Source organism: Apteryx rowi, unplaced genomic scaffold (genome assembly GCF_003343035.1).
Source record: "Apteryx rowi isolate R43461 unplaced genomic scaffold, aptRow1 scaffold_296, whole genome shotgun sequence".
NCBI classification, from domain to species: Eukaryota; Metazoa; Chordata; class Aves; order Apterygiformes; family Apterygidae; genus Apteryx; species Apteryx rowi.
In genome coordinates, this window is record NW_020449374.1 from 635,899 (window position 1) to 658,070 (window position 22,172).

General features: G+C 37.6%; 1 protein-coding gene across 13 annotated transcripts in view; it reads right to left on the minus strand.

Annotated features, from left to right (window-relative positions):
- Positions 1-539: 539 nt before the first annotated feature.
- The window catches only part of ANO5 (anoctamin 5), a 56,183-nt gene continuing 34,550 nt past the window's right edge, over positions 540-22,172 (minus strand). For all 13 annotated transcript variants that reach the window (XM_026069424.1, XM_026069419.1, XM_026069417.1 and 10 more), the window contains 16 exons: positions 21,736-22,020; positions 21,287-21,400; positions 19,995-20,110; positions 18,993-19,127; positions 17,507-17,612; positions 17,359-17,419; positions 15,523-15,674; positions 11,366-11,440; positions 10,487-10,709; positions 7,839-8,008; positions 6,605-6,702; positions 6,202-6,332; positions 4,284-4,489; positions 2,914-3,095; positions 1,722-1,827; positions 540-878 (listed from right to left, as the gene is read on the minus strand). In XM_026069424.1, the coding sequence (XP_025925209.1) occupies positions 657-878; positions 1,722-1,827; positions 2,914-3,095; positions 4,284-4,489; positions 6,202-6,332; positions 6,605-6,702; positions 7,839-8,008; positions 10,487-10,709; positions 11,366-11,440; positions 15,523-15,674; positions 17,359-17,419; positions 17,507-17,612; positions 18,993-19,127; positions 19,995-20,110; positions 21,287-21,400; positions 21,736-22,020 (2,382 nt within the window). In that variant the 3' untranslated portion in view covers positions 540-656. The remainder of the gene's footprint in view (positions 879-1,721; positions 1,828-2,913; positions 3,096-4,283; positions 4,490-6,201; positions 6,333-6,604; positions 6,703-7,838; positions 8,009-10,486; positions 10,710-11,365; positions 11,441-15,522; positions 15,675-17,358; positions 17,420-17,506; positions 17,613-18,992; positions 19,128-19,994; positions 20,111-21,286; positions 21,401-21,735; positions 22,021-22,172) is intronic.

The following is a 22,172-nucleotide window of genomic DNA, read 5'->3' on the forward strand; positions in this document are numbered from 1 at the left end:
TGGCAGGTATCTTTTCCTTCATCATGTATTAACTGAATTCTATGCCTTAAAATAATTCCAAGTGGAATTACACCAATATATCTTTAAAAATCCATTCCATCTAAAAACGTGTACAAGTTCAAAGTTGTGAACAAATATCATGTAAGATGTGTAGTGGATTTAAAAAAAAAAAAAAACATAACCCAATCCCTGCATCAGAAGTATTATCTGATTTAAATGATCGTGTCAAAAGTAATCATTTTCAGCATTTTCCATAGCAGGAGTCATCTATAATGTCCTTTTCTTTCAGCTGGGACACAGCCTGAACTGTGCATTTAGGAACAGGGGGAAGGGCTTGGTGATAATGACCACATGATAACGTGTGAGCCCTTAGAGGGGAACATCCCCTATCCTGGGAATCCAAATTTTAGGATAACAAGAATACAATTATTATTCAAAGTGATGGGTGAATAGAAAACAGTGCTAAAGTCATAGGAGTTAAGTAAATTGACTAAATTTAGAATGCTCRCTAAGACTTCTTTAAAAAGTCTGAAATCTGTGGACTGAAAGCAAAGGGTTAAAACTACCCATAACTTTCAAGATGATGCATACTGAGCAAATCACAGAAAAAAGGCCCACAGATCCATGAGCTAAATGCCATACAGTAGTTTTTTCAACTACATTGCACTGGATAACTCCACTTTCCCTTCTGTGGCAATGAACTCCTTTTCTGTGGCTTGCGTATCACCTCGACACAGCTTCTCCTTCAGTTTTTCAAGTTCATACTCATGTAGGATCTTCTGTGTTAAGTACTTTTCACGTTTTATTTTGGCTTTCACGTCTGCAGGGACATCGGGAATCATCCATGCTACAAAGAATTTGACGATGAATACAACATGCTGCAAGAAAAAAGTCAGGGGAAATGTAACAACTCATTACCAGATGAAAGAACTACTATTTTATTTAATACCAAAATGATCGCTTCTCTTTTTCTTCATACAGACTATTTATCATTCAGCTGTCCTGGAACAATATCTCATATAAACTCATGTGTATCTGAGATGTGCACAGCAATTAAAACATTTCCTTTTAGGGCAAAACCTTAATTCCAAGCCATTTTATTAATTAACAAATCCAAGAGGAAATGTCAGGTTTTGAACACCCAGCGTTCAAACCTCTGTTTCTTAGAAAATTCACATTCCCATGCTGATAACGCACAGCTTTTGCAAACTGATAAGATACAGTAGGAGAAGTGATAAGCATAGCCCTTTAACAGTCCCCTTTTCTCTTTAGAACTTGCAAAACACAGCTTAATACTCAAATGTCAATTATCCAAATTGTTGATTTAGCTATTTTTATCCAATATAGATGATTGCAAAAATGTTTTTAGGATTCTGTGTAGCAGTTGTTTCACATACAGCACTCTAAGGAAACCAGTAGGAGCTCAAGTGCTAGTCCTAGTGGTTCATGGCTCTTGCCATCTGCATAAAGATATTTTTTATTCTGCTGTTTTCTTTGGATCAAATCTAGCACTCTCTTAAGCTGCTTTCACTGTTTCTACTTTGAGGTTAACTTCCTGAAGCTAAAAGACCAAGTCATAGTATTTGTTTTGGACATGTAATATTTGATATTACTTAGGGAAGAAACTACTTCATACTCTCAGCAGTTCTAGTTCCCATATTAACAACTATCTACAGAATCTATAACATTAATTTCAGAAGGAAATTATGTGGGGAACATACCTCCATAATAATTATAAAGGCCATTTTTGCAGCAAGAATGTGCCAGAACTGCATAGTGTGTAAATATTTCCTCTCGTGATCTGGAGGATATCGATAGTCTCTGTACCTGTTAGGTAGAAAGACATGTAAAGGTGAAATGTCATATTCAGTCTGAGACAGACTACAAGCTCAGTGACACTTACATGCAGATACAGCTGTCATTTAAGGAACCTTTTCATCTTGTTTTAAATGGTCTGCTTCCTTTCGCAGAAAAAGGTTGGATCTCATAATTTGTTTCTATCTTATGTTTGCTTATACACCCTCATTCACAGCAATGTAGTATGGATTGAGGACGGGCAAGAAGTGCAATTTTATACATAGGTTACTTTTGTTTTCAGGCCATGATCAAATAATGCAGGACAGAGTGATGCAATGTAGCACATAGTAATGGACAAATGTTGAATAAATGCAATGGAAGTTGACAGACTATGTACTGGACAGATGCCGGGTTTAATCGGAGGGCAGTCTTGAGTACGTGTTCAGCATTCAGCATATAGGTAGAACTCCTGGAGCTTTAAAGCTAAAACATCAAACAACTGCAGCTTCTTCTTAAAGAATTTTTCTCCACGTCATACGAAGTGTTTTTCCTTTACCATGGATTTCTCTAACCTTGTCTCTCAGTTCTTCTTCTAGAAACCTCCAATTTTTCTTCTAGTGAGAAAGGACTTTTTTTTTTCCACGAAAATGAACAGTCCAGATTCTCAATGCTATTAAGCACAGTGACATTTGACTTTAAAGACCATATCTCATTTTCAGTAGTGGTGCATATGCTTTGGAGTCTAAACTGCCCCTTAATAAAGCTTCCTTGGCCACTTAAGCTTTGCAACTAAATACATTCTAAAATATAGGCTTAAGTTGCAACCTTAGGGACATAAATCTCTATCACTCAAAAAAATCAATAGCATAATTAAGAAACAAATTCTCATGTTAGCAAATGAGACTTTCTTTAACAATAAAAAGGTGACTTTTCATTGGTTATGGCAGGATCTCTTACTGTCTCAAACACTGTCTTGTTAATGGCTCAAACACTACCTTTTACACTTGAGAATTATGTCATTTATTTCCTAGTGGACTATTTAGATTTGCATTTGACTTTTTATGGTGTATTCTAAACAGATAGTGACAAAATGCTTATTATTATACCAACACAAACCTGCATATGACAAAATTATCTGGATTCATTTTCGGCTTGTTTCTGTCAGGAAAATCTGAGATTTGAAACACTGACAAACTATTGTTTATGTATCCAGACATAGGTGAGTCTTCGTTTGTAGAATAAGCATAGTAGTAAACTAAACGAGGAATCATATCTGATGTGAATGCAACAATAAAAGCCTGAAAAAAGAAATTGGAAAAAGAAACTGAGGAAGTACCACACAAAACTTGTGAGCAGATTAATAAAAGGCTTTTGTTACTGTGAGTCTGTGGCATAAACCAGGATCCACTGAGCAAGGGTGAGTGCGATTAGGGCACTTGCCTTGGCAAAGGAGCTGGCTCTAGCCTCTACTGCAAGGACTAGCTAATTTTAAACATTTAGTGAACAAAATACGTGAACAGTCCTTAGAAGAGGCACTGAAACCCAAAAATCTTCTTCCCCAGATGAGTGTTGGACTTCAAAGCCATTCCTCCCTTTCCCTTCTCATTTAATAAAGTATGAATTACTTTATGCAATACAGAACTGATTGCTTATACTTTCCTATCCTCAGACCAAACCATCTTCTATCCGTGATTACAGCACTGCTGAGGGAAAGAGATGTGGGTCTGAATTCTTGTGAGAAAGGATGAACTTGAATCTGGTGTGTGAGCACTAAGTTACTTTATGAAAGAAGGGGAGCCATTTTCTCCAGCTGCATTTCAGAAGGAGACGATGGCTACCAGCACATTCTGTCTAAAAACCTGAAATGCTCAAAATGCCCAGGTATCTTGCTAGTTACGCAGTAGCTGCAAGTGGTTTTGTTACCTAACACATTTGTAGATCTGATATGGTTTAATATTTTGCATTAAAAAGAGTAACTATTTTGCTCAGCAGACTGTTTTACATTATACTAAAGATGTAATACCAAACATAGCATTTTGTTTCCAGTTTATTAGGAGTATTCAGAGCCATTGCTCCCATAGGGGAATCCAGAAGCAGCTGAACTAGCATAATTCCCACAACATAGACCCTATAGTAACAAGACAGAAACATCATCCAACTGATGAAATTAATCCACCTCTGCTATCCCCTATGGCTCCCTCTGCACAACCTGGGTGCTTCCAACTAAACTTCATCAGAACAGCCATTCCAAAATACTGGAAAAGACAAGTGAATGAAAGATTATGGTCCAATGAAATGTGGATTGAGAGATGCACGTCATCAACACGCTGCCAAGCCCAACTGCCCAAATAGTTTGACTGTATCTCCTAGGGCAGCATGGGATAAAATGAGTATTGTTGATGAAGGAGAAAGCGTCTGCTGATTTTAAATCTGTAAATTCTGAAAACATGAATGCAAAGTTGACTGAGCACAGTTAACTTACTTACATTAGTGACAACAGACAAGATGGCCATTCCATTCAGGATTTCTTGCCAAACTCCTATGCTATGTGCTTTGGCAGCAACAGGTCTCCTGTACTGAGTGGTTAACTTCCAGGAGTCCACTCGGATCTCCAAAATATTATTCATCAGAGCAAGAAGGGGAGCCAGAGGAAAGGAGGCCACAAAGAGAGTAATAAATCCAAACTGAATTACTGCAAGGGAAAAAAGAAAAGTGTCAAAATCTGCCCAAAGGAGAGAATCTTCAGGGTGACAACGGAACATTTAAGATACCGCTGCTGGACACACGGCAAACTTCTGCCAGGCTGCGCAATGAAGCGTCCCTACTCCTGCCCAGGGCGACACGCCAGTGTGCCCCAGCCCRTGAACTTCTCTAGTCTCCCATGGCTGCCTCTCAGCAGCAGCCAAGAGGAAGGGGCATTTGGGTCCTGTCACAGGACCAGTAGTGATGGATACCAATTTTTTCATGGAGCTGCACTTTTCCTGCTGTGAATGGAAAGTAACTGTAAGGGAATGTACTCATATGCTAAATTTCTGAGTTTCTGAGAGAGTAGGTAAAAAAAAATCTGGTTCTCCTCTCCTGCAATTTGTGCAGAGCAAGCCCTTTGGCCTTTTAAACTTGCTATCAATTCACTCCTAAAGAAAAAGGGAAAATATTTTAATTTTTATCACAACCTTACCTCTACCTGCTGTTATTGGTTTAGTCAAGATATTATTAATGTTAATTTTGTTCACATTAGTTCAAGTGGGAGTCAATATTAATTTAAAAACTGCAAACAGAATACATAAATGATCCCTTTAGTCACTACCAAAGCAAAATGTCTTTTGACACATTCTGTATCATTCTGTGACGTTCCTCAGTGCAGAGCCAATACTACCACTATATTTTAAACAAAGGAAACGAAACAGAACATCTTGTCTGGTTTAGGCAGTGGATGATAATAACTCCCCACACACCGGTCATCCGCTCTTTCATGACTTCAGTGATAAGTTTTTCATCTTAGTCAAACAGAAGTCCTCCTAGCTCAGGAGCCCCAGCACAGTGCTGGAGCGTACTGGCTCAGTTCCGATTCAGGAACAGCAAGGAAACCTATTACCAGGCATGACTGACAAAACCCATTGTCCTTGGCATACGAATTTCACCAGATCGTAGCCCTGTATGAGCCAGCTATGTGACAGGAATAGAGCTGCATAGCTCTAGGCAATCTATTAACACTTAAAATTATTTCTCTGCAAATAAAACAATACAAGAGAGCCCTTTTCAACAAATTTTGTCCTTCTAGTAGACATATATTTTTTTCCAGTGTATTTTAGATTTAGTTTGGCTTCAATTTCCAGTTTTAGCTTCTTGGGTTTTGTAAACAAATTGCTTAAGCTGATCATGTTAGCATCACTTCTGAAAAATCTCTTTTTTGTTACTCATGCTCCCTCTGCTGGTCTACTGGATTGCATCAAAGCACTCATCAGTGCAAACCTAAAACCAAATGTGTTCTCTCTGATCCAGTTCATAGATCTCGTATCTGCAGCACAGAGTCTTACAGCATATTTGGCACTCATTCCACACTTAGAATTTCCACTGACATCAGCAGAAAACATGCTTGGGAACAAGAACTGAATACACAGTGACAGAGCTGGCTGCACCAAGAATAATATTCACCAGTCAAATGAGGGAAACAAAACAGTCCTTGCAGTGTTTCTGTGAAACTCCCTGCATTCATTACAAGATGTAAAGACAGCTCTGTTTATTGGGCTGGGCTATTTCATGATTTTCAGCAATTCATGCTCTACTGTTTACCAGATTAAAGTGGTGCCATCATCCCTCAAAAAATAACTGAAAACCAATTGTCTTTTAATTGTCAGTAAAAAGTGTCTTGTCCTCATTCCAAAAGTGTATTTTTTAACTTACCCATTTCTAGATATTCATAGAATAGGCCCAAGGCTCCAAATATCTGCAGATCATGGTCCTGTTCCCAGCGACTGTATAAATTTTCTGGATTACTTCTCGCTTTCCGGCGTCCCCACCAGTTACAAATCCAGCTGTATTTGCAGAAAAAGGTAACAATGGAGGAAGCAGATCAAGTATTGCTTTCTCTCTAAGCAAGCTCCTTATTGCAATGTGCTTTTACAAGCATGGCTTTCACAAATAAAAAGCCAAAAGATCTATAAAGCAAGTCTACTTTTCAGAATTGATGTGGTTAATTTACATACAGTATCTTTCTTAGCTTCTTCATATGGCCTACTGATTATCACTCCTTCCAATCATTTCATAGGTCTATAAAACAGGCATCTYAGTGGAGGGGATAACTTACGGTACAATGGCCTCTTGGATATTTCCCCAGATCTGTTTGCCAGCCATGACTATGGTGAGCTGTGTCGTCAAYTCTATCAAGCAGCCTGCAGGATCACACTGATAAAGACAGATTGGGAGTTAACGGTAACATCATAATGGACATTACCCAGGTCAAACATATCCTACACATGTATATGTGAGAGAAAGGAGAGAAGAAAAGTTCACAAACTCCTTAGGGCAATACTTAATTTACACCCGGACTGCCAGCTAAGATTTTCTCTTAAGGAAGGCTGTTACAGAGGGCTATAAATGCACAACATGCTCAATAAAGCACACATTAAAACAGAGAGACCATTTAAAGATGTAACTCTGATGCTTAAGAGCAACTTGGGTGATTCAGGCTGACTGCTGTGCAGGTACACAAGATGGGGCAGTACCATGTGCAGCAGCAGCAACCCCACTGCCCCAGCAAGGTGAATCTATGGTGCCTGTTTAGCTCAAAACACCTAGACCAACACTGATACAGCAAGCACCTGCTCTGTTTATTTGTTTCCCTACACTGGAGGTATTTAAATACCTGCCAGTATCTGGTCTCTGCTGTTTGCTGATAACACTAGCTTTAACATTTCTAGTCTTTATTGAGGCTTTTTTAATAATTTAGTGGCCAGACCAGTACTAGGAGATACTCAATTACTAACTGCACTGTATTACTTCATTCTGTTTTGCATCAAGTTTTTCCTTCACTATTGACTTTCAAGCAATACTTAGCATTAAATATTGCATTTCATCTCTGTACATGCAGCATACTTAGGAATGATGAGAGAAAAAAGCAAAAACTTACAGAGGTGCCTCTTAGCAAATGGCTTCTCTGAAAATGTGCTTCAAAAAGCTAATGAAGATAACTGGAAGCCAGTGACCATCTCCATTTATACTAGCTTTTTTAACCTACAGAGTCACTTTTCAAACATATGGTTAGATCCACTGGTATTTCAGGAGAAGTGAGGCCAACAAGAACTTTTAGATTTTTTCACCTTTGTGACTGAGTGCCACAAGTTTTCCCTACCAGTGTTTCCACAAATAGCAACAGCAGGAAGTGCCCTTGGAAGCCCCTTCATCAACCTCAGGATGGCCAATAAAGGTCCAGCTCATTCCAGACCAAACGTTTAGTTGGCAATTTATGGCTCCAGGGGTTGGAGAGGACGAACAGTTTAGCTAGTTTATTATTCATTCCACCTTCATCAATAAAGTCCTACCTCTTCATTTCGCCAGCGATTAAACATGTATGTGTATGCACCTGGATAACCAACAAACTTCCCTTTGAAGAAGGCCACATAGAAGCAGGATGAATAGTAGTTGACAAACTGGAACAGAAACATTTTCATAGTGAGCCTGTTCTCATACTCCAGATGAGTTCTGGGAATCTCTGTGAAAGCAGAATATAATAATTTTATTTTCCTTTATGCCCTTAAAAGGACATAAATATTTATGCCCATAAATACTCATCACCCCCGGTGCCCTTACATCCCAAAGGAAAAGAGCTCAGCAAATGGTATTCCTGTTCTCTGACACCCTCCTCTTTATTTACAATGCAATGTTCTGAGTAGGCAGGCAAGTGGAATTCATTCTTGAAATGTTTATCAGCTTCAGTTTCCCCTTCTTCATACTGTCCACTAGCACTTGTCCCGCTCCAAAAATCTCTCACCTTTCAGCTTCTAAAAATAGCCTATCTCAAAACAAAACTAGCAGTGTCCCCTAGAATAGGGAGCTTTAATTTTGRCAATGCACAAACACAGAAAAATTTTGCTTTGTGGCAGAAGACTGTTACAGTACTGTGTTTTTTCAGTGTGCTGGATATGTGCAACTTCAACAGAAATCAGCATGAACTGGATGGGCCCAGTGCCTCCAAAAGACAAGGCTCATAGTAGGGGAACATGAGGGAAGTATACAGAAACTTTGGTGATACTGAACATCACCAAGCCTTTGCTTAAGATTTTGCTGCCTTCTCATAATCACATTCTCCATTTTGCTTACTTTTTTCTAGTAGTAGGAAGCCCTAAGCATATCACTAGTAAAATGTCATGTTATATAATACCAAATAACCAATTCAAGTTGGAAGAGATGGGAAGAAAATAAACCCCAAGAATTCCAGCTCCTCTGATGTGGTCAGAATCTGGCAAACATGCTGAACTAACCTTTAGCCTTAGGCTAAAGGTATTTTAACTGGAGTAAATTAATGCTTCTGAATTTGGCCTAAGTTTGCGCTACTGAAGGTATTTACCAGGAACTTGATATTAGAGTGTAGTATACAGGAGGCAGTACTCAGAAAGGTGAGGTACAGTCTTCCTATCATGCAAGAGTTCATAAAAATACTTTTTATTCTTGGTGAGCCATTCAGATGATTCCATCAAACACTGTGTTCACAACACCAGAGGTGGGCTGTACCTGTACGTCTGAAAGCAAAATCTGGCCTAACCTTTTTAAAGAATTCAAGAGTGAAGGGAGTTAGAACAGACACTCCTGACAGATGTGGTCAGCATTTTATACTCCCATATTCAACTGTATCCCTAAACCCCAGCTGAGTGTAGCCTCCCGTGCCTGCCATAGGAGGGCAGCAGTCCCGTAAAACTAAACACTGTTTTCCTTCGGTAGCTAAAAAACACAGTAGTGCTGACACTTACAATACCCCACATTTACAAGCAGCAAAATAACATGGCTGAGCCTTCATGCTCTTATTTTTGTCCTTCAACAAGAAAGATAAAAGCTGTAAAAGATGGTTTTCTTTTTTTCTTTTTTTCTTTTTTTGCTAGTGGCAATTTTACTTATTACTTGTTCTGTCTTTCGTTGTTCAAATTTGGTCTAGCGAGATAATCAATAAAAATCTCAGAGTTAAGAGATAGTCTAGGATCAATCAAAATAAAGTCAATGCAACATCCTATTATGTTTCTGCAAGAAACACCTTCCAATTGTTAATTCCACTTATAAGAACTCTTTAAAAAGATCATCCAACTGGTTTTATGACAGCTGTACAAATTACAAGCGTGTAATATTTTTCAGCTTCCCCCTCTCCTAAACTGAATATTCTGCAAACTTCATTTCTTTCTGTACAGCACCTGCAGGGACTTCTATGTATAAATCATAAAGGGCAAATAGCAAAATACACAGAAATGGTTCTAGGAAATGATATTTCCAGCATTCCAGCTCTCACCCCAAGACTCATGTATGAAATTGCTACTAAACCAACAGACCCTTTTGGTTCTGCCTGCCTGCCACCAGCTCTGGAAGGAGACAACACTACCAATGGCCATAGCCACAAGATATCTTAGGCCTGACTGCTTCTCAACCTGCTCAGTATCTGCCTTCAAGTCGTGTTAACTCTGGACCTGTAAATCCATAGCTAAGGGAGGTAGTACTGACACAACACCTGAAAGGTGTACACTATCCTATCCCCCACTCTACTACCTTCTCCTCCAAAGTAAGAGACACGATTATTTAGCCTTTTTTCTTGTAAAAATGGCTGTCGAAAAACTGTGATCTGTTTTTAAGAATATTACTTAATACACATTCAGGATTAATTGAAATAGTGCTAAATCAAGACAGCTTCATCTCACTTTGATGAATCTCATGTAACACAAAATGATTTTTAATTAATGTTCAGAAACATGATTGCCTCTCTGTTGGACTAATTTTAATATATACCAACATTATACTAAGAGAAACCAGCTTGTTATAACCTTTCAAATGCAGGGAATATGCTCCATATAGCCATGGATACAGACAAGTAGTTGCTGCAAACATAATGCTCCCAGCGTGCCCAAGGTGAGGACAGCTACGTCAAGCGCCTCTAGACAGATTCTATCTGTAGTGACTCCTTGAGAGTATTGTCTTCAAGTGCACTGCTTACCCATATCAGTAATCCAGATAGCTATTCTCTCATATAAGAAATTAAGTATCATGATGATGACAAAATTCAGGCATGAGGCTGTGACCGAAGTTGCCAGTTGAGGTGTCAGTAATCCACTGATGGGTTCTAAAGTTTGAGTATTCTCCATGAGGCTGGCAAAGGCAGCATACACTGCAAGACGATACACGATCACAGCTATCATGCTAGCTATAATCAGAGATACCTAAGGAAAGGACAGAGATTTAAAATACACTGACAGCTCAGTATAGCTATATACATGCAACTTTGGAGATAAGATATAAAGAATCATGCTTTATACTTTTTTATTTCATTCTTTAAGGGCATGAGTTCAGCAGCACTGAAATGCAAAGTACACAGGCGACATCTTGTTTTATTAGATACATTAAACCCACTGAAATTATTTTGTTAACACAAGAAAAGCAAGACAATTTAATATCAATATTCAAAAAAGAAATAATGCAGAAGAATACAGACTCACAGAAATGAAGATAGAAAGGACATATTACATTATATTGCCCACTTCCTGGCAAATTCCTTGTATAGCTATTTCTCTTAAATTGGTGTTACATTTCATTGTAGTGATTTCTTTTTTTTTGCCTTTACATTTTTTCAAGATGATCTGGTAACAGCATAGTTATCCCTATGCTAGAAAGGCTCATCACATTTCTAGTTAATGACAGATTTCCAGGGTCTTTTATCTTTTTCATCTGAATTGAAGYGCACTTTGCATGACAGCAGGAAATGTACAGGACAACAGTAAGAAGGGACGGTTAAACGCACTAGTATGCGTTAATGTGACGATTAGTGATAATCAGCAATTCTAATACATGTTAAGGTGATGATTCAAAAAATGCTCACCCAGAACAACACTGTAGTTCCTGAGATGCAGAACCGTACAGCCTGGCTAGTTAGAGGCAAATAAGGCTCCATCTCCTGAAACAGTCAAGCAAGCACAGCACAGTTCACAAATCCATAATCTTATTTTAATATCAAGCAGCACAGAGAGCTCTCAACAGCTGTGTGAAAGTCACCACATCCGAGGAAAACCATTCATAACCCCTCTCTCTATAAGGGCAAGTATGACATGATTTTGAATGTGCTGATAAAAAAAAATATTCAGGACAGAAGTGGCCGTAAACAATGCTAAAAGTAAACACAATACCTGGAAAGAATAATTAAAACTTGGCAAAATCAATCAGTGCCTGAAGGACAAAGACCCACTTCTTAATCACATGAACAGGACAGAACTATTTATTGTAATGCTAGGTCAGCTGTCATACAAGCTCTGCGTTCAAAATTGGACTGAATCTTAAGAGATTCTGCATGTGAAGGTTTTTTTAAAATCATCCTTTATTTGGATGTACCATGTTGTTCCACACAGCCAGAAAGCATTTTCCTCCACTCCTTCAATTTATTTATTTTATTGAAGAAATGGCTACATTCATTAGTTGCCAATCTCTGCTGCAGTATCAGGCGGCTAGGTCTTACCCAAAAGACTATTCCCATATAGCACAAGAACAGTTTTCCATGTTCGTGTACAGTTCTCTTTTTAGCAACCAGTTCTAATTCCTAAAATATCAGATTACATGTATTAAGAAGAGATTACTTAAGAACTATGCCAAGGGAAGGAAATTTAATACAGAATAATATGAAGTTGATAAAACTTTGGGACAAGGGCACTGTACTGTGCTTATGTGACTCTTGGACAAAGGGCCCCAATTACTACAGGCTAGCACAATTTTAAGTATGCTACAAATGACTTTTTTGAAATTGTAGATACTTGTTCTGAAAGCGGAAAACATTTAAGCTGTAACATGTTGTTGAAGCAAGTTTAGTTTCTGTTACACAAAAGTCCAGAGTGTGCTAACACACCAGTGTAACATGGCAAAATTACTCTGAATACAATGGACACAAAACTGAGCAGCACGTTTCCCCTTGAGACAATCAAGCAGTATTAATCATTTGACCTGACAAGTGTTCCTTTGGATGGCAATATTCTGTAGCCAGATCAGGCAGTACTATCTTCTTCTTCTTCTTTTTTTTTTTTTTTTTTTTGTTTTAAACGTAATGTGCTGTTCTCTCATTAGAGAATAAAACATACTGCTTATATCTGCCTAAAGTATATACTTACTAAACACTATTATGAATACTTTGGTTTTGACTTACTACAAGGTTTTTGGTGATGATAACAATTAAAGGCTCTATTAACAGTACTATAAAAAGGCTGAAGATAAGTTGATATGGGCATAGATACCAGGGGACTCTACATAATAACATTTAATACATATTATGTATTAACAAATAATATGTATATACACTATATTAAGAACAAATGTCTCAGACATTCTAGGCTATTTAGCAAGTAGATTTTTACTTAAGAACAAAATGTAGGCAATAACACTGTGCAGTGACATGGCCTAATTTTGAATGGAATGCCTCACCATTTATATAAATTAAGATTTTGCTGAAATCAGCAAAAATGAAATTTAGCTATCATTTAGTTAAATACTTCAGCACCACAAGTATGATGCCGATACTTTATCAATAGCAAATAAGGTATCAGTTAAGTCTCAAGATCGGTGATTTCTGTTTCAGTGTACCTAGAACTTAGATTCATGGCAGAGTAATGAGAAAATAGGTTTTCTAACTGAAGCAAAGTTTCCTGGGACCGAGTAAACTCTGTGATCTGTATCCATAACATCTTTTCAGACTAGAGAAAAAATCTATTTTAAATCATTCTCCTTTCCCATATTCAGTATTACACATTATCTAATGAAAGGAAATTAGATTACAGTGTGGCTAACCTGTATAGTTTGCTGTAATTGGGCATTGACAAGGATCACTGCAAAACCCTGCCACACAATAGCTTCTGCAAATCTACCAAGGTAATAAATGTGATGTGTCATAAAATAAAGGACTATCCAATAATTGTATTTCTATGGTAATTGTCAATGCATACATAGGGGGCAACACTAAACAGCTGTGGACTGACTATCCTATATTATAAGTCAGTATCTCAGTCTGAGATGAAAAAAATATATTAAGATCCCATTTTTATTTGCTAAATAAAGTCCAAATAAACTATCTTACCTAGGGGATCTGTGTGCACTTACAGAGGTAACAATCTCCTCCTCCAGAGCACTAACACAAATGGACTAGCCTGTGCCGTCTCTGGCTGTAATCTGCTGTGGCTGATTCACCTCCCCAGACTACGGGTTTCGGTCCAGGCTGCATGTAAGCACTGCCTACGGGTCACTCCACTCCTTCCTTGTCCTCACCTGATTATGCTCTGCTGCAGTATGTTACTCCAGAGGACACGAGGGCCATGAACTGCCTGCGTGATTTTCCCCTGTTCTCTCCTTCAACTGCAGCAGAACCACAGTGGTTCAGCCAGTTTTGGTTATTGTGTAGCTACCTAAGAAAATGGAGGTTTTGAGCCTAGGCATACAGAAAGACTAACACTAGCAAATAACATGCAACAGGCAGGCATCTGTTTTCAATTAGCTGAACTAGCTAGTCCAAAATTATGATTTGCCTGAAACTGTTTTCTTGAGCCTGCAGAAAGTAATACCTCTGCAGAGCTACACTCAAAATCGTACTGCATGATCTTCAAAGATCTCTGTGTGACTGGAGTGTGCAAGTTACAGTTATAAAAACAACAACATCAATGCTGCATGTGCTGAAAGGCAACAAGAGAAACACTCATGAGAAATGAGATTAGTGTATATATTCCCTAATTAAGGAGACAGCCCTGAAAGACAGGCTACTGTTTGCATAATAATGGTGTTTCCCATGCTCTGGACAAGTTTCTATTTCTTTTCTGAAGACTGGGTTACCTTAGTATACTCATGACYGGTGAAAATAAATTCCTTACATACAATACAATTCTAGGAAGAGAGAGGATGATTTAAATACTTCTGATTGAGGTAGTAGATGTTGTACTGGAATGTAACCATCTGGTCCCTAAATTTGTCAAATAACTCCTACCTAAATTAAGTTTTAATGAAGACGATGAACTTGTTTAAGAGTTAAATAGTGTGGTTAACTGCATCTCAGTTAAATTTCAAAGGACTTTAGCAACCTTCATCTTCTAAATGCTCCCCAAACTGTGTTTAGATATCATAAGTGAAACCACAGCTTATGTCACACTTAAGCATTTTTATATCAAGACAACTGTTCCTTTTCATGTTGTGTAGGGATGAGAAAGAGTGCTCTACTGAGAGCATGAAGATTTCAGAGACTGCTATGCTGAAATGTGAATGACACTGTAAAGATGGTGATAGCAAACTGAAAGGTATAAGCTGTGCCTCAGTATTTCTCATTTAATATATGTTTCCTGTGGAAATTAAAATCATTAGAGGATATTTAATTAAAATTATGAACACACCCCAGAGGAAAAAAACACATTCTCATTTATTGTGGGTCAAGAAGCCTAGCCATGATCTAAGAGATGGGGCATGCCTGCCACGCAACAGGCTGAAGTGCTGAGAGCCAGTTACTCCGGACTGGAAAGCAGTACAGCCACACCACCGTGGCATTGTGCCAGGATAAACTGACCCCTGAAAGGCAGGGCTGTTAGCTCCAGTAGCAATCAATGCTAACACAGCAACACTACTTTCAGCAGTTAAAGAGCTTATATCTGATATTAGTCAATCAAAGAGTGCAAACCTCAGCTCTCACCAACTGGATGCCTTCAGTGAGAAAACAGTTAAGGGTTACCGAATTCTGCTTTGATACCCAAAGCATTCTACTGTGGTCAGTGAGGCTGCAGCAGGGTGTGGTTGGCACCATGTTCTACATATTTAAGCCAAGATCTTTGCAATCATAAACATAGTTGCGTGGAGATATTATAGCTGAGGGCCTGCCCTGCTCTGATATACATGCTGTACTGCTTATCTGTGTCACACAAATCTTTACCCAGCAATTAGATGCTCATACATTATCAAACCCTCCCCCTAACATCTTTCAGCACAAAATTGAATTTGCAAGCATGTCAATCCAGCATGTTTAATTACCTGAGTTACAGGGTTCTTCTTCTTTTGGGTACATTTGGCTTCATACTCAGGCCTCAGCTGGAGCTGCTGCTGTTCTTCTTCAAAATCAACCAAGTCCCACTCATATTTCAGTCTAGCTTGCCGTCTCTTCCAAAACTCCAAGAAAAGAGTAACTTCAATTTGAAAATGTTAAGAAATAGTTAAAAAGGAGAAAAAAAAAAAACTTTTAGGAGATGTGAACAAGTTTATTACCTACATTAAATAACTTGTCTCTGCACTGGCTCCTGTTCTGCAGCCTATTATTTGCTCTCACAATGTGACCCATCTATTTTTATTGACTACCTATTAAAGTTCATAGCTAAGAACAATAACATGGATTAAATATATTTATTATCTGAAGTCCAAAAGTGGATGAAAAGGGAGATGTCAAGACAGGATAGGATTATTTCCATAGTTACGACAACCATGTTCAATTACATTTTAACTGTTTTTCAAACGCAATTATCAACACGGCTTAACAAAAGAACTGAGATAATTCAGTTAATTCCCTGTGTACAGATGTGTAACACATGAACTGTATTACAGATAAGCAGAACTGTTTCAAAGTACTAAGTTCAAAGACTTTGTTACTTTTATGGTAATTATTTGATATTGTGGTCATTTTGAAGACAGTGAATGTCTGATGCTATTCAAGTGACCGAGACTGAGGCTGGCTTAAGAACTGTTTTTTAAATACAAGTGGGAAATGTTTTTTTTAATATAAAACAAACAACTATGAAAGTGGTAATACCATATAATGTTAAAAAAGCCTTCTATAAACTATTTTAAAATGTAAGCCTTTGGTAATCTGATTATTCTTATTTGAACTCAAGAGACTATGGTTTACACAAACACAGGAAATTTTATCTTGTGCAGTTCTACAATCTTTTTCTGGTGCTTCCTGAATGACTAATCTATGTCACCCAAAGGCTAGTGTTTATAACCAAAAAAGTTTTAGGAAACAGGCACACAACATCTCATTTCAAGATTTTTTGAGAATGCTCTGTGAAAAAGCTAGTAGTTCTGATAATAAATAGACAAATCTTTGTGTGTTAACAGATCTGTATCCAAATTGAAGGGCTGTTTAATTATGGTATTTGATACAGTGTTTCCCCTAAACAGTAGACAAGGTATTTAAGGAAGTGAGAAATAATAACCATGTTATCCTGAATCTATGAAGATGTATAGAATTCAAGAAAAGAACATGTTTTCAAGACAACATAACCTTACAGTTTGAACAAATATCTGTTGGTGTAAACCCACCCTTATAGCAAGTCTCAGGAAATCTACCCATTTCTGCATCATCAAAACATACATGTAATGTATGAACTTCACTGGAGTAGAAGCAAACTGATTCTTGTCCTAAAAGTGCTGCTGGTAACRTGGTAGTGCTGGGCTCCAGTGAAAGGACGCAGAAGCCCTCTATTCCCTCATGTGGGCACTGATAACTTGCAGGACTCAGTAGGAAGAACTCTTATAAGGACTACATGTGGTTGGATCACTCTAGGTTAGGCTACTAAGTAGAGAAACAAATGGTAGTAGTTGGAGTACACAATGCTTATGACATCCTAGACAGCCTACATACCTGCTGGGGGGGGGGTTGTTTTTTGTTTTTTTTGTTTGTTTGTTTTTTTAATGTCAAATCACTCCATAACCTTAAATTATTTTTATTCTTTCACCAGGTAGATACTTCCGTACCTGAGACGGAACATTAAAACATAAAGCCATTCTTCCCCTTCTTCCCACCCCAGCATCCCTCAGCAGTTTGTCCAAGATCTCCTTGTTGCTTGACATAAATTTATTATCAGATGTACTCACCCCATATGCCCATGAAAATGGCAAAAAAAAGAGTTGCCACGTTATCAAACAAATGGGAATACTGCAACAGAACACATAGGAAGAGTTCAGTAACAAAATAGTTTTCAGCATGAACAAAATGACAACGGCTGGAGAACCAGATACAGACCTCTGAAGATGCACAGGTGGTGTTTAGTTTCCAGTAGTCACACTCTCGGTCACAAAGAGGGCACATAATGATCTCTCCTCCAATTGCAGGGTCACAGATTTCTTTGCTGAAGAAGAAAATGTTTTACAGTATCTGCTTTATACTATCTTAAGAACCACTACATGAATTTATTTCAGAAAAAAAATGTCAGAGCTTCATTTGTTCGAAGATCAACATTTGCAGCTTCACAAACTTGTCACATCCACTGATGTAACCTGTAGTGAGTCAGGTCAGGACAAGAAAAAGCAGCTGCTACCAGGAGGAAAACTAGCAATTCACTTAGTATATGCTTTGGATTTTTTTTTTTGGGGGGGAGGGTCAGAAATGGATCAGAGGTCCATAAGAAGCTGAACTGCGCATGCACAGCTTTCAGGTGAGATATAAACCATGTTATTTTTCATCAGACTAGTAAAGTGCTCATCACACCTTTTCTAAAAGCAAAAGTATTAATTCAACTTTGCTATCTACAGCAAAATGTGCTACTTCAATCTGACACAGCTCTTTAATCTATCTGTTAAAGAATTTCTATTTTAAACCCCACTGAATTTAATTCCTACAGTGGGTGAAGTTTACAGTCCTATATATACCTCCATTATATCCAGAGAAATCTGAACATGCATAGCAGTATATCCAGGTGAATTCAGAATATGGTAACTGTAATGCAAGTCTCAAAATAACATAATTCAACAGAATGGGCCAGACAGCAGTTACCTTCTGTATAGAAATATAAGTAATATGCTAGTTTCTGAATTTTAATTTGTTATATTATCTTTTATGATTAAAAATGAAGAAAGCTCCTGGAAGCCTTTTCATTAAAATCAGGAGCAGTGAAATGGTGCCAACCCTCCTCCCCGACAAATCCCTGAATATAGTAAATACTGGGATTCCTTGAAGAAAGAAATACAAAATTATTTACAAAAGAAACTTTAACAAAGTCTGGCTTATGACATAATGGACTCATCTCTGATGAGAAAACACTGCTGATCTCCATTGTCCTCATGCTTTTGATAGATAGTAAAAATGATGACCCCCACCCCCTTCACCTTTGCAAAAGGTCAATAGACTACTCTGTGAGCTAAGATAAAATTTAGAAGGTTAAGGAAACAATAAACAGTTGAAACAAACTATTCTGAAAGATGTTAGCGGTATTCTTAAGATCCTAAGTATTGCAGGTAATCCAATATAAAAAACTGTTGCCAAACAGCAGTAAAATACCACCTCTTGCCTACAAGTTGGGTCTTGCTAATTAATAGTCACCAGTTCTACACTAGCTGTCCATCACCATTTTAGTCAATAAATATAGCTGGAGAACAAATTAGTCTGCCCCAAGATTAAAAACATGTTATCTGTTTTTCCGCAGGAACAAAGTTTTTGCATTACTTGATTTGCCAGGTAAGTCTTAGTTTTTACCATTATAAGTGCAGGAGATTTTCAATATTACACTCACCTGCTCATATTTTCATCCATTGTAAACAAGCCGTAGAGAAAACAGATTAAGCCAACAACTGCTGCAAGGAATAACATCTCAGTGTAAAATCCTAGCCAGGCAAAATAGATTCCAATCTTCTCACCATAGTACTTCCTGAATAAAAAAAATGCAAATGAATAGGAATACAAAGCAATATTTAAAGTTATAAAAGAGAAAAATGGCCACAGTCAAAGTGAAACACTGCACAAAATTCTCATTAACAGAAGAGTAAATCCATTAACGTACACTGGTAAAAACAAGATTTGAATCCAGACATAGGTGAGAGTTACACAAGTTGAATGAACAAAATACATTGCCTCTTTTGACCCTTTCTTTCTGGCAGAAGCTCCAGCTTTCAAACACTCTTTCCCCTGCCCACAGGATAATGTACATAAAGATTTACAATTCTGATTTTCGAAGTAGTTATACAAAATTAAATTAGGCGCAATAGTTCTGATCACATAGTTGGAATGAATGGGCTATTTATCACAGAAACACAATTGGTTGTATTAAAAATGGAGCAAAGGTAACCCATGAATAAAGCAATATATTTGTTATATAAGAATATGAGCTGAATCAAAGAGATCTTGAGTAAATTCAGTTTAAATTTGGGTTCAATACTGAATGAAGAGTCAAGCTTCACAAACTGACTGTTTTCAAAATATTTTCAAGACTGTGTTGAAATCTCATAATTTCAGCTCCATCTTTAAAAATACCTGCCACAGCATCTTGATTGTAATATACTACGTATTCTTCATATGTGTTCATCTACAATTGAATTATCTGTAAAATATCTGACCCCAAGACCATTGGCTAGATTGAACGGGGCTTGATTTGAGGTAAAGTATTTTTCCAGTTGCTAATAAAAACATTTGCCATGTACTCCAAAGACCTACTGCCCAATTAAGCATCTCTTTCCCATCAGACCTTAAAAGGAGTAAAAATTCAAACACAGCAAATGCTTCTCAGACAGCATTTTACCTGATGAGGTCCAAGGGCTGTTCTTTGTAGAATCGTAAGAAACGGGCCCACTCCATGTATAGTGTGTATCTCTCACTGTCACAGTTTGGATCATTTGCCTTTTTCCAGTACTGGCACTGTGAGCAAATCAGAGGAAAGGCAAAACATCTCAACGACAGACTCAAATGCTACATCAAAAGAAATGAACACTAGTGAAGATGTGCCCCTCTTAAGCTTGGGCCAATTAAAATAACTTGAAATTTTAAGTTAGCACTGTACATCAGCACTTTTATATAAGTAGAACCTTCTCTGTATATGTAGCTTTTTAAGGTAAAACACATTTTCAGAGAACATCAATCTTAGACATTTAGCCAACCTGTACTGTAACCATATCATGTTATGTTACACTAATGTTGCACTGGTACAACATGCACTTTGTGATACTCATCTACTCCGGTAGATTATTGAAATAAATTGTTTGTTCCTTTATAGCATACGTACTTGAAGAAGCTCAAACTTCCCTAAAATAGGAAACCCCTATTTTACTCCCCCTTTATTAAAAATAATGCAAATCTAAATCCTGTTCTCTATAGTTCAGAATCAGGCTCTCATTGAAAATTTCACAGCCAAAAGCCTTTCACTGAGAGATGTAAACTGGGGGATATAAATTCAAGTTTTCATGCCTCCAGACATTGCACTATACTGTGCTCAGTGCTGTGGTTTCTAAAGTTGTAATGCAAGTGTGTGCAAAATGAAATTCTGACTCTAATTAACTTCCGTGGTGTTCATCACCATCAGGTATCAACCAGCTCAAACTAAGAAAAATTTTGCAACTTTATCATTTTCCTAGAAATGTGTTAAAATAAGCACTGTTTCTGACAGCTCTTGTAATTTTGCTCTGCGTTGTAAAACTCTGCCTCTTCAAAATATTTGGCTATGCTAAAAATTCAGTTTGTGACCTTGTTTGGCTTTTTTTTGAATGCCTCTTAGCTATGAAGAAAAGCACAAAAATTAATTTTTAAGAAATCAAAAATTTCCACATTTAAAAATATTTTAATATGTTACATATTTAATTTTCTTTTAATTATTTGAAAGTAAATAAGAATCATCCATAAGAAGAAATATTTTGGCACACAAATGCCAAATAGCAGGGCTGGCAGACATTTCTTGTGTATTATAAAACAGAATTAATTTCTGGGACAAGTTAAAGGGTTTGAGTATATTTTCATTTCTGCTGGAAACAGGAGTCTCACTGTACGTAAAGATAAAAACATTGGGAAATGCTCAAAGGAGCAGAAAACTAAAGTACTTACATCATGAAGAGGATATGCAGCTGAATAGGTGCCGTTATTTAGCAGTCTTTTAATCCCAAACTTTTTCTTCCCTTCTTCTGTTCCATACGGGCAACGTGTTAAAATATAATAAACCTAGATTCAAACACACACATTTCAGACCTCTCTTGTTTTAAAGCCATTTAACAGAGTCCTATACTGGCTGATGGAAAGAGCACTGTACACGAACTGTGTATTTATCCAGTTCTGCTTACCAGGAGTACCCTGCATGAGACTGCTGAAGGCAAGCTAGCCTTCCTGTAAAGGTCCCGATCCATCCCAACCAATTCTAAGAAAGATGCACAGGCATCTAGGTGTCTGCACACCTACTCAGAGATTTTGTATTATATATATTCCTTTCTTGCATGTATACTCCCATGGGTCAGTGTAAATCTACATGTAAATGTAAACAGACAAATTCATATACGTACTATTCTGTTTCTCATGGATGGTGAGAAGAAAGTACTCTCATCATTAATAAGGTACAACTCCTGCTTCTCCTTGCTGAATGGTGCAGTGAAATAATCTGGTTCAGGGTGCATCACCTTCTCAGGAAGCCTGAATGGTGTAAGCATACAGTCCAAGGGGTTCTCCACCATCGAAGGAATATCATTTTCCTTGATGGGAACTTTAATGTTCAGCACTTCTGCATACGTGATCAGAACCTCCCACGGGGCATGGATCTTCACAAAATAAATTTTGCCATCTTCAGATTCCTGCCCCAGAAGAGTAAAATCTGACATTAGACTAAACTGCGTTTTACTGCAAGATTTATTAGAACAGTTGTTACACAAAGTTTATTTCCTTTTGCACATTTTTAAAATCTAAAAAAAAACAGCCAGTAGCAAACTTCCAGCAGCATGGAAGG